The sequence below is a fragment of the Pinus tabuliformis genome, chromosome 9 (assembly GCF_031772625.1).
Source record: "Pinus tabuliformis cultivar Carrire ecotype Pingquan chromosome 9, CPIR1, whole genome shotgun sequence".
In the NCBI taxonomy this organism is placed as follows: Eukaryota; Viridiplantae; Streptophyta; class Pinopsida; order Pinales; family Pinaceae; genus Pinus; species Pinus tabuliformis.
In genome coordinates, this window is record NC_142307.1 from 672,707,767 (window position 1) to 672,718,613 (window position 10,847).

General features: G+C 33.6%; 1 protein-coding gene across 6 annotated transcripts; it reads right to left on the reverse strand.

The window, feature by feature from the left end:
• Positions 1-527: 527 nt before the first annotated feature.
• Positions 528-3,712, reverse strand: LOC149150447 (uncharacterized). 6 transcript variants are annotated; one of them, XM_089438531.1, is made up of 3 exons: positions 3,568-3,712; positions 1,008-2,063; positions 528-828 (listed from the first exon to the last, which is right to left on the reverse strand). In XM_089438531.1, the coding sequence occupies exons 1-3, from the start codon at positions 3,610-3,612 to the stop codon at positions 781-783; spliced, it is 1,149 nt and encodes a 382-aa protein (XP_089294657.1). In that variant the 5' UTR covers positions 3,613-3,712; the 3' UTR covers positions 528-780. The 6 variants fall into 6 exon arrangements, with proteins under 6 accessions (XP_089294657.1, XP_089294655.1, XP_089294654.1 ...); XM_089438529.1 differs by having other exon boundaries at positions 1,008-2,075; XM_089438528.1 differs by having other exon boundaries at positions 1,008-2,078.
• Positions 3,713-10,847: the final 7,135 nt, after the last annotated feature.

Below are 10,847 nucleotides of genomic sequence, written 5' to 3' on the forward strand. Positions count from 1 at the left end.
AACTTGATTGAAACTAACATTCTTCTCAAACTTGTTAAAAGTAATATTTTTCTTACTCTTTATTATTTCTTCATCTATTCATTACATTTTCAACATAAAAATTGACATGTTGCCATGCTAACACTAATACACTTTATTTTTTCAATAAAACAGTACAGATAATACATTTAAACTCCTCAACTCCATTTCATTTTTCTTCGCATTATAAAAAGGCAATAGATGCCAATACATGACACGCTAAGCACCCATCAATAAGCCAATGTGTACAAACTTATAAATTTATAAGCCGAGGCAAACCACCCTCCTGCACCAACTCATTCCTGCAACCCTAAAAAAAATCATTTCTCCTTAAAAGCTACGCAGGGAAGTTGAATGCTCAGCTGCTTAGATAGACAAGCACACGAAAAACTGGAATAATCAACAATAAATCTCCATCTAGTGTTCCAAAATAATACACACTGACATATATTGGACATTTACAAAACGGAGTTTTCCCTGGAAAGCTCTCACAAGACAACAGTTGGAAATTAACAAAAATTTTGGTTATTTTCATCCACACTTCAATATATTAAACAATTATATACGTAGAAGACTCCGTAATTTTAATAAAAATCTCCCTCGCTAGGCTGCAATGTTGAGTGGAATGAAACCCTAAGCTATGTTGGCAATTATCACGCTGAAGCATTAGAACAAATAAAAATTCGGGTGCCCTTAATGCAGGGGCTCTTTTTCAGCTTGTATGTTGATCAAACTTGCAGCACCCTGGCAGAAAATGCAGCTTTATCTGGGATTGTGGAACGAATTTAGTAATGGTTGCATGGCGAGCCTCTAATCTGATTGGCAGAGATATCTCCATTAGAAGGCTAAGAATTGATCAAATTCCTGATCTATGAAAGCACTCAATTAAGTAAAAAACCAGACATGCATAGGTGCCATTATCTCTTTGATAATTTGCTATGCTCATTACACAATTTCTAAACTATAGGGCCAATAGATGAGCTGCCTACATAGCTTGTCATGAGATCTGGCCATGCACCTCCATTCCAATAGTCAGGATTATCACCAGTGGTTTGAAATAGGGTTTCTGATGCTGCAGCACCTGGAATTATTTGCCATTCTGAAACGAGTCGATTCTCTGGCTCTTCTGTCTTCACTTTGGATTTGCTTATTGTGTGATGATGGTGTTCTCCACTGAAATTGTGTGTTAATGCCTGTGTATCATCTGGGTGGTGTCCCTCATGCATAAGTGGGAGGGGAATCCTTGACTGGTCATTCAACCTATTCCAATGAATGCCTGAATCAATGTTATTTTGCCCATGATGATTCTGATCTGGTGCAGTAAACATGGTGAGATTGCTGGTAGTGGCTGTCAGTGGTGGATTGATATTAATTGGTCCTGGCATATGTGGGTTGGTCTCTAAGAAGGAACAGAAATCTTCACTAGCTTGATCTTGCCTACCTGAGGTTATAGGGAATTCAAGAGCTGAAAGCTGAGAGGACTTGAGAGCTGACAGTGCAGAAAGATGTGAAGAAGGGATGGAGGATTGGGTGCTACGTCCCAGATTAAAATCACTGGAGTTTTTACAATTGGCCATGGCAGATCTATCACCCAGTCTTGCAGCTTGTTGAATTCTGGCAAAGGCCAGACTAATCTCATTCCCACTGCTAGGAAGCCCATAGTACATAGAACCATTTGGAGTATGATGGAAAGGATTAGTCACTAGGTCGTGAGCTGAAGATGGATTTGCAGAGTTACTAGATGTTAGTCCTCCTCCAGGAATATCTAGGCCACCTCTTTTGGTCCTCTTGTTCTTTCTGCAGCCTCCACCAACTGGAACATTACGCAGTGCACCACCTCTGGTCCAGTACCTTCTGCATGTCTTGCAGAAATGTCGTGGCTGGGATAAGCTGTAATTGTTATAGTAACAGAATTTGGTATTGGGGGAATCACATCGAGGGCACTTCAGAGCTTGCTGGTCGGTTGGCTGCTTCACTGGTCTTCGTTCCAACAAAGGCCGGGAACATGCAGACATCATATCGTCTGGGGACTTCAGCCCTCTCTCCTGCATCCCGTTCTGCTGTTAAACCCAAACTAAATCAAAATTATCAGGCACAAATATTTATAAACCTTTCCACCCTGAACAACAATATGAACTTTTGTACAATAATTGTAGTGCAAAACAAAATAATTTTCACATAACAGCTGCCCGGAATTTTTTGCAAAACAATTTTACATTTATCCAAACTTTCTGACTAGATTTCAGTGATGATATAGTGGATAAGGGAGTAATTGATCCGAACTTTCTGATTAGCTTTCAGTGATGATATAGTGGATAAGGGAGTGAAGAGATTAAAGAACTTATTCTATCAACACTAAAATTCCTTACAACAGCAGATGCTACTGCAAAGCAATGCTAATTATTTGCCACTCTAACTCTAGATCTGGGAAGCACCAGAAGTGGGTAAGAGCTTGGGTCAAAGATATAAAAATTTCCCAACATCTCCTTCATCTGGATTATAATGAAACTCACTCAACAAGAGTGAGAGCTTGCCTCTATTACAACATACCAGCCAGCATATAGAGCACCTCACTTTTCTAATTTTGTTCAAAGGCAGGCAATGACAGAATAGCCTATCAATTTTAGCATATACTACAAGGATCTGCAACTCAACTAACCTAATGGTGATTGTGATGAGAATTCCAGATCAACTACTGTGTAGATATAGATCCTTAATCAAGGTAGTCACCGAATTAGATATAGATCCTTAATCACGGTAGTCACTGAATCAGAGTTGATAATCAGATTTAAGTCTGCAATACAATTAATGATTATGGTAATGAGAATTCAAAAACAACTACCTACTTGCAAATATAGGTCTAGTTGAGAATTTTCCCCATAAATTATGTAAGGGATTTATATAATTTGTCTGACATTTAGGATGTACTATACCCATTATCAAGAACCAGAAAATGTAATGGATTTATATAATTTGTCTGACATTTAGGGTGTACTACACCCATCATCAAGAACCAGAAAACATAATGATATCAAACCAATAGCCTTAAATAGAAAATAATTCAATGTAACCTAACCCATTATAAATTCATTAGACAATTTATTCCAAACATTTAACTTTGAAAATATTTTTCACTCTCTTAAGATCTTTCATCTCAACAAAGTAAAATTCAACTAATAGAGAAATCCCTGTGAAATTGGGATAAACAATCCATTAGACCGATGTGATCCTAGGTCTAATATGCTGCTTGCAAAGCTTGAGGTTCATATATTCTTGGCTATATTTCTGCAAATTCAACTTTGAGGGTGTAGATGGATCTGTGCAGTGAAATACGAGGATAAAGATTCGAGATAATTCCAACCCATAATGCAGCAAGAAGTTTCAACTCTTCCTAACACAGTTATTTCTAGAATTATTTCTAAAAACTACGCCCATGTTTCAACTCTTCATAACACAGTTATCTCCAAAAACTACTTGTGCAGGAAAACATTAAGCAAAATCTGGCAGGGGTATAATGTTGCACTCAAAATTCATGGAAGTTGTAATTACCTGTTGCCAGTCGTTGGAATCCATGCAAATCTGCACAGAGGTCATAACCACGCGTGTGGAAAAGCCACTGCGATAATGGGTTCCGGTCGATCAGCTCGAAAATCCTTGGTTCAGGACGAGTGGGAACTTAGAATTATGGAAGGAGAGACGTAGACGGGGCGAGGAATTTAAGGAGCGTGGGGACGATGTTGGGCGTTGGATGTCGTCGTTGCAAGTGCAGGCACTGTAACCGAGGGGGCGAGAGTGGGGCAGCAGGGAGAAATTGAGGAATTTTGTGAAACGCGACCGCCGCCACAAATGGCATGCATACGGTGGAGGAGAGAGAAACAGACATGACAAGATGATATGATACGATACGAAAAAAAGGTGGCGGAGGGGGCGGACCCTCGGGGCGTCGGTGGTGGTGGTGGGCCCTGCCTGACTGAGTTGTCGTCATCAGATGCGGCTGGTCGGGGAATTCCCGGGGCCACGCGCCGCCACGTATCAGGGCACCCAATATGCGGGAGGGCCCGCGCCTAAAACGTTGAGAGAATATATCGGTCGGTGTAAAAGCGCAAAAACGAAAGACATCCTTGTGCCCAATCCCCAACTTTTCTTACACTCTAAGCTTTATGCTAATATAAATAAATTCACACACAACTCGTGCTTAACGCCCCCATCATTATTAACAAATTCCCAAAACACATCACCCTCTTATTTCCCCATCCGTCATTAACAAACTCCCATAGGCATATCTACCTCTTTTTTCTCCATCTAACAGTGCTTGCAATCATGAACCAATCCCCACACTATCCCTTCACCTCACCAATCAATCACAGGGTATTTTTGGTTTTATTGTTAGATGAGTAAGAAGGTGGTAAAATTTATCATAATTTAATTATTAATAAATCAATATCCACATTATTTCTTCAGCCCACCAATCCGAGGGTAGTTTTGGTTTTATTGTTAGATGAGCAAGAAAGTAGTAAAATTTATCATAATTTAATTATTAATAAATGAGAAAAATAACTATCATTTGTCATTTAGTTGTTTTAGAATGCAAATGAATTTATCATAATTATTTTTAAAAAATCACTGCATATTATTGGCACAAATATTGCATATTATTCACACAAATATTGAATTGATAAATATATGGTTAATTATATCCACAATAATTTTATTATTTCATATATAAATTTGTATTTATCCACAAACGTTGAATTATTATTTTTAGATGTTTTACCTAATTTAAATCAACTTAAATTTGATGAGAGATTTTCATTACTAACCTACATTCAATGGTACTCTTACATCTTCTAAAAGCAACATGTCTTCCGAGTGATAATATGTTCACTTAGTAATAGGTTTGGGGATTAGGGAAAAATAACTCTCAAACTCCCTTGAAAAAAAGGAAAACTGTCATGGTAAAAACTTAGTTTAACATTGAGGCAAAGATTTGAATTTTATATCTATGAGAAAACACTTTATTAAATTAATTAAATAATCATTAAGATTTTGGTGGACCTCAAAGAGAATATAAGGTGGCTTTTAGTACACATGTATGTAGGGTATATTATGTGTTTTTATAAGTTTGACTACTACTTTCAAGTGCTCCATAGCTACTCTGAAGAGCCAAATAAAGTTTCATAAATGTTTAATCTCTAATCCAAGTGCCTCCATGGCCACTTGAAAGTTCCAATTACAACTTACGTAGAGTGAAATATTGCTCAACATTGAGAAAGTCATCACTTGGCATCATTTGTGCCAAATCCTTTTGGTCGCATATGTATGGAGACAATGCATAAATGTGTTTAGGGGTCATGTTATGTCTACTTCACATGTTTGACCACTCTATTTTGGTGCTCACCTAGCTATCTTTTAAAAGATGTCATGGGAATGGCACTTTAGAAAAACATTGGTCAATTATAAGGAAATTATTATTCCTCAGAATTTGTTCCAAGTCCTTGGAAATCACATATGCGTGCAAGAGTGGTTTTATGTGTGTATTCCATGTTTGACCACTATATACGAGCATCACATGGATACCAAAATGTGACAAATAAATCCCTCACGGGAATGAAGTATTGGTTAATGATGAGAAATCCATCATTCCTCACAATTCTTTTAAAACCATTTGGGCCACATATGAATGTGGGAGATGATGCACATATGTGTGTGGGGTGACTACTTACAATAAAGTTGTTATGGTAGTGAATCATTAGTCAAGTGCATCGGGGTGGTTATCTATAGATGTTTCGATGGTTAACTTAAGATGCCATATACATCCTTCAGTGGAATGAAACATTGGTCAATAGTAAAAAAGCTCTAAGTTTTCTTTATCATTTGTTCCAAACCTTTTGGACTAATATATGTGTTTGTGGGGGAGAGTGGGGTTGCACATGTATGTGGGGTAGCAGAAGCTACTTAGAGATGCTCTAATCACTAGCTTAAAGTTTCAAATAAAAAACTTTACATAAATGAAATATTAGTTAAATACATGAAAGTTAAATAAAAATCTCATATAAACAAAATATTAGTTAAATAGATGAAACTTTTTACTTATAGATAATCCATATTTTATCTGGAACTTTTAACTTGTAAATAAGTTATATTTATTAGAGTATAAAATGAAATCCTCAAATGAAATTCTTTATTTCTTAATAAAAAAAATCATAATTCTTCACCATTTATCACATTGTTTGGACATATATATAATTATATAAATTCCATATCTTAATATCATTAAAGCACTTATATGTAATTTTTAAATTGAATACCAAGACTAAAGATGCCCATAACCAAGTATTTTTTTTGTAAAATTAGTCAAATTAGATCACAATCAAAAGTGTTAATGTACGTTGTTGCTTGTCTCTACTGGTCTGTAATTTGGGAAACCAGACTAGTAGCAAAAACTCAAAAAATTAATGATGACTATGGTCTCATGTACCATTCAAGAAGGAGGTTTGCTACAAAATTAGATGAATCCCTTTTGACTATATAATAATCCAATGATAATGTGAATGAGAGATTTTCATTACTAACCTACATTCAATTCACATGGAATAGTGCTCTTACATCTTCTCAAAGAAACATGTCTGCAAGGTGATAATATGTTCACTTGGTAATAGGTTGGGGGATTAGGGAAAAACAACTCTCAACTACCTTGAAAGAGGAAAATTATCATCGTAAAAACTTATTTTAACATTGAGTCAAAGGTTTGAATTTTATATCTACGAGAAAACACTTAATCAAATTAATTAAATAATCATTAAGATTTTGGTGGGCCTTAAAGAGAATATAAGGTGGGTGTACTTACACATATATGAAGGGTGTATTATGTGCTCTTTATAAGTTTGACTACTACTTTTAAGTGCTCCATGGCTACTCTGAAGAGCTAAATAAAATTTCATAAATGTTTAATCACTACCTCTAAGTGCTTCCATGGCCACTTGAAGCTTCCAATTACAACTTACATAGAGTGAAATATTGCTCAAGAATGAGAAAGTTATCACTTGTCATCATTTGTGCCAAACCCTTTGGGCCACATATGTATGGAGACAATGCATAAATGTGTTTAGGGTCATGTTATGCACACTTCACATGTTTGACCACTCTATTTTGGTGCTCACATAGTTATCTTAAAATATGTCATGGGAATGGAACTTTGGAAAAACATTGGTCAATGATAAGGAAATTATCATTCCTCACCATTTGTCCCAACTCTTTGGAAAACACATATGTGTGTAGGAGTGTTTTTATGTGTGTATTGCATGTTTGACCACTATATATGAGCATCACATGGACCAAAATGTGACAAATAAATCCCTCACCAGAATGAAGTATTGGTTAATGATGATAAATTTATCATTCCTCACAATTCTTTTAAAACCGTTTGGGCCACATACAAATGTGGGAGATGATGCACAGATGTGTGTCGGCTGACTACTTACAAGTGCCCCCAAGGGTTACTGTAAGGTGCAAAATAAAGTTGTTACGGTAGTGAAGCATTAATCAAGTGCACGGGGGTGGCTATCTATAGATGTTAGCATGGTTAACTTAAGATGTCATATACATCCTTCAATGAAATGAAACATTGGTCAATACTAAGAAAGCTCTAAGTTTTCTTTATCACTTGTTACAAACTTTTTTAACTAATGTTTGTGTTTGTGGGAGAGAGTTGGGTTGCACATGTGTGTGTGGTAGTAGTAGCTACTTATAGAAGCTCTAATCACTAGCTTGAAGTGTCAAATAAATTTTTTATATAAATGAAATATTATTTGAATACATGAATTTATTTACTTATAGATAATCCATATTTATTTCAAACTTATAACTTGTAGATAAGTTATATTTATTTTAGAGTATCAAATGAAATCCTCAAATGAAAATCTTTATTTCCTATTAAAAAAAAGTCATAGCTCTTCACCATTTATCACATTCTTTGGACATATATACAATTATATAAATTTCATATCATGATACGACTAAAGTATTTATATGTAATTTTAAAATTGAATACCAAAAGTAATGATGTCCATAACTGAGTATTTTTTTTTGTAAAATTAGTTAAATTATATCACAATCAGAAGTGTTAAGGTACATCGTTGCTTGTCTCTACTAGTCTGTAATTTAGGAAACCAAACTAGTAGCATAAACTCAAAAATTTCTTGATTGTTCATACTATTCTTTGCTTGAGAGTTTGATTAAAAAAACAAAGTATTACAGAGAAAAGTAGAAATAAACTAGATAACATAAAATAATTGCTAAAAATTAAAATGTTGTTTCACAAAAGTACTTTGTTGATCTTCATTTTGTGGGGGTGTTCTTCGACCCAATTGGTTGTGGCTCTCTGTGTTATGAGCTTGGCAAAGATTCTGATCTTTTTTCTTGAAATAGGCTCTTGCGATGATTTGGATTTTCTCCTTTGGTATACCAACTAGATCTTTGTTTTCCCATTCTTTAGCTAGGGATTATATATCAATGTCTTGTAGTTCAAATTCCTCTAGGTCTTTTGGATCATAGGGTCCCATTGTATCTCCTTCCATATCCTCATATTCTTGGTTGTCCTTGTTGGTTAGTATTTCCTTTTTGTTTTTCATTTGTTGGGGTTCATGTTGAGTTGTCGTCTCAATTTGTTTGATTTTCAATTTCTTCTCTCCACCTATTATTTCATCATTGTTAGTTGTTGAAGGATTATGTAGCTATTTTTGTTATTGTGAATTGTAAACATAGAGTCCCCAGAGCCTTTTTTTGGCTAATTTACTTCTATTAGTTATTCAAGAAACCCCATCTTGATTTGAAGTTTGATTTTCTTGAGCTGCTTGTTGGACTTGGTTGAAAGGAAAATCCCTTTATAGATGATCATGTTCATTACATTTGTGACATTTAAATGGGATTTAATTATAATCTATTAGTTTCTCCCATATTTCATCTTGGCTACTAAGCTGGATGTTGGATGGAAGGGGTTTGGATAGATTTAGATAAGAAAAAAGGCATGCATAAGAAGTGTAATGATCATGTTTAGCGATGTTTGAGATCATGATAAAGTGCCCAATAGTGTTGCCAATACTCTCTAGGATTTCTAGATCCAAATATTCTCGAGGAAGGAAATAAAGGCAAATTCAGACAATAGATGAAGAGAAATATTCTTTGTCTAGATTGAATCTTGGAACCCAAGGATTTATGAAGAGGCCATAAGAATTCATGAAATAAGAGCCTTGTTGGAAGATTCACTCTTTGTCTTCAATGATGTTGAATATGGTTGTGAAGAAGCCTTTGGAGTTGAGTTTGAAATCTAGGTCTCCTTTTAGAGTCCAATTCCTCTTAATTTTCTTTTTTTGAAGGCCATACACCATAAATTTGCACAAAACAACATGGTCCTGCATGTATTCAAGTTTTGCACCTATTTTCTCAACTAGGATTTCTAGCATAGGCATTTTTTATGCCCATAGAAGACAAGATCCATTGCCCTTTGGATTATTCACTACTAGAATATGGCCATTGCGGCTACTTTAATGTTTCCTAAAAAAATCAAAGATTTTGTCACTAAAATCAAATGACCTTTAGAAATAATGAGATTATTGGATTTTACACAAAAAGTTTTGATTCATCCTTCCTGTAACTACATTTCTACAAAAGAATTTACCTCCTCTAACCACAATAAATCCTAATGCTGCTCCTAAATTACTACAAAATTGTATTAATTGAAATTTAATCTTTTTGAAGATAACATATGATATTTAATCTTTTCGAAAATATCATATTTGTTATATAATACCCATAACTAAGTTAAATTCCAAATAAAACTTTCATGTAACTAACGATGTGATCATGGCTAAAATAAACCTCGTTTCTCACCTTTTTCAAAACTATTTGAAGCATAAATACAAATGTTAAACAGTACACTTTACAACTATGTATATAATTTCTCGAGTTAGAAGCCACAATCATGCATTACTTATTACACCAAATTGGACATGCGCTTCATTAATATGATTATATACGACTTTTTGTTTTTTATGAGTGTTGATGAATGTGTATTACACTATTTTTTTACTTTTAATATTATTATACCTGTTACATAGTATTATTTTTAATATTATTATACTTGTTATGGAGTATTATGAATTTAATTTTGTGTTGACTTTTTATTTTTTTGTTTTTACTAAAATTTTATGTTATTTATTTATAGTTTAACATTGGGAATTTAATTTTTGTTATTTTTAAATTTATTTATTTGTAAGTCTTATTATGGACTTTTAGTAACTTCTATTTCTCTTAGTTATTAATTTTTTGTTTTAGTTTAATTTCTTCTCTTTTTTTTTAACTTTTTATTTTTTTATTTTCTATTATTATTTTTTATTTTCCATATTTTCAATTTAAAATGACTTATTATTATATTAAAAACATATTTTAATATATATGTTAGTCATAGTTAAAATTTTTTGTGATGCCATTTAACAATACAACATTTTATTAATTGTTTTATTTTTGTGATGAAATCTTTGTCTTTATTTTTTTTAGTTTAATTAAGTTATATTTAAGCTAAGCCGCATGTACTAGCTACTATATAGCCTTTGTTATTAATTACATTATATATATACACACACTAGAGAAAGATGTATAGATTTTTGTTTATTTTAAAATTGATATATAATATCTAAAAATAATATCAATATTAAAAAAATATTTTAAGTTTATATCAATTTTAAATATAATAAAAGAAGAAATTGTCAACTAATATAAGTTGTGTAGTTGGGTGGAATTATTATGATTTTTAAGTAAATACAAATTATATG

Coding starts and splice junctions, on each gene's coding strand:
- LOC149150447 (XM_089438528.1), bottom strand. CDS start 3,612: ATGACCTCTGTGCAGATTTGCATGGATTCCAACGACTGGCAACAG. Junction 2,079..3,567: donor ATTCCAACGACTGGCAACAG/GTAATTACAACT, acceptor TGGGTTTAACAG/CAGAACGGGATGCAGGAGAG. Junction 829..1,007: donor CAGATCTCATGACAAGCTAT/GTAGGCAGCTCA, acceptor CAATCAGATTAG/AGGCTCGCCATGCAACCATT.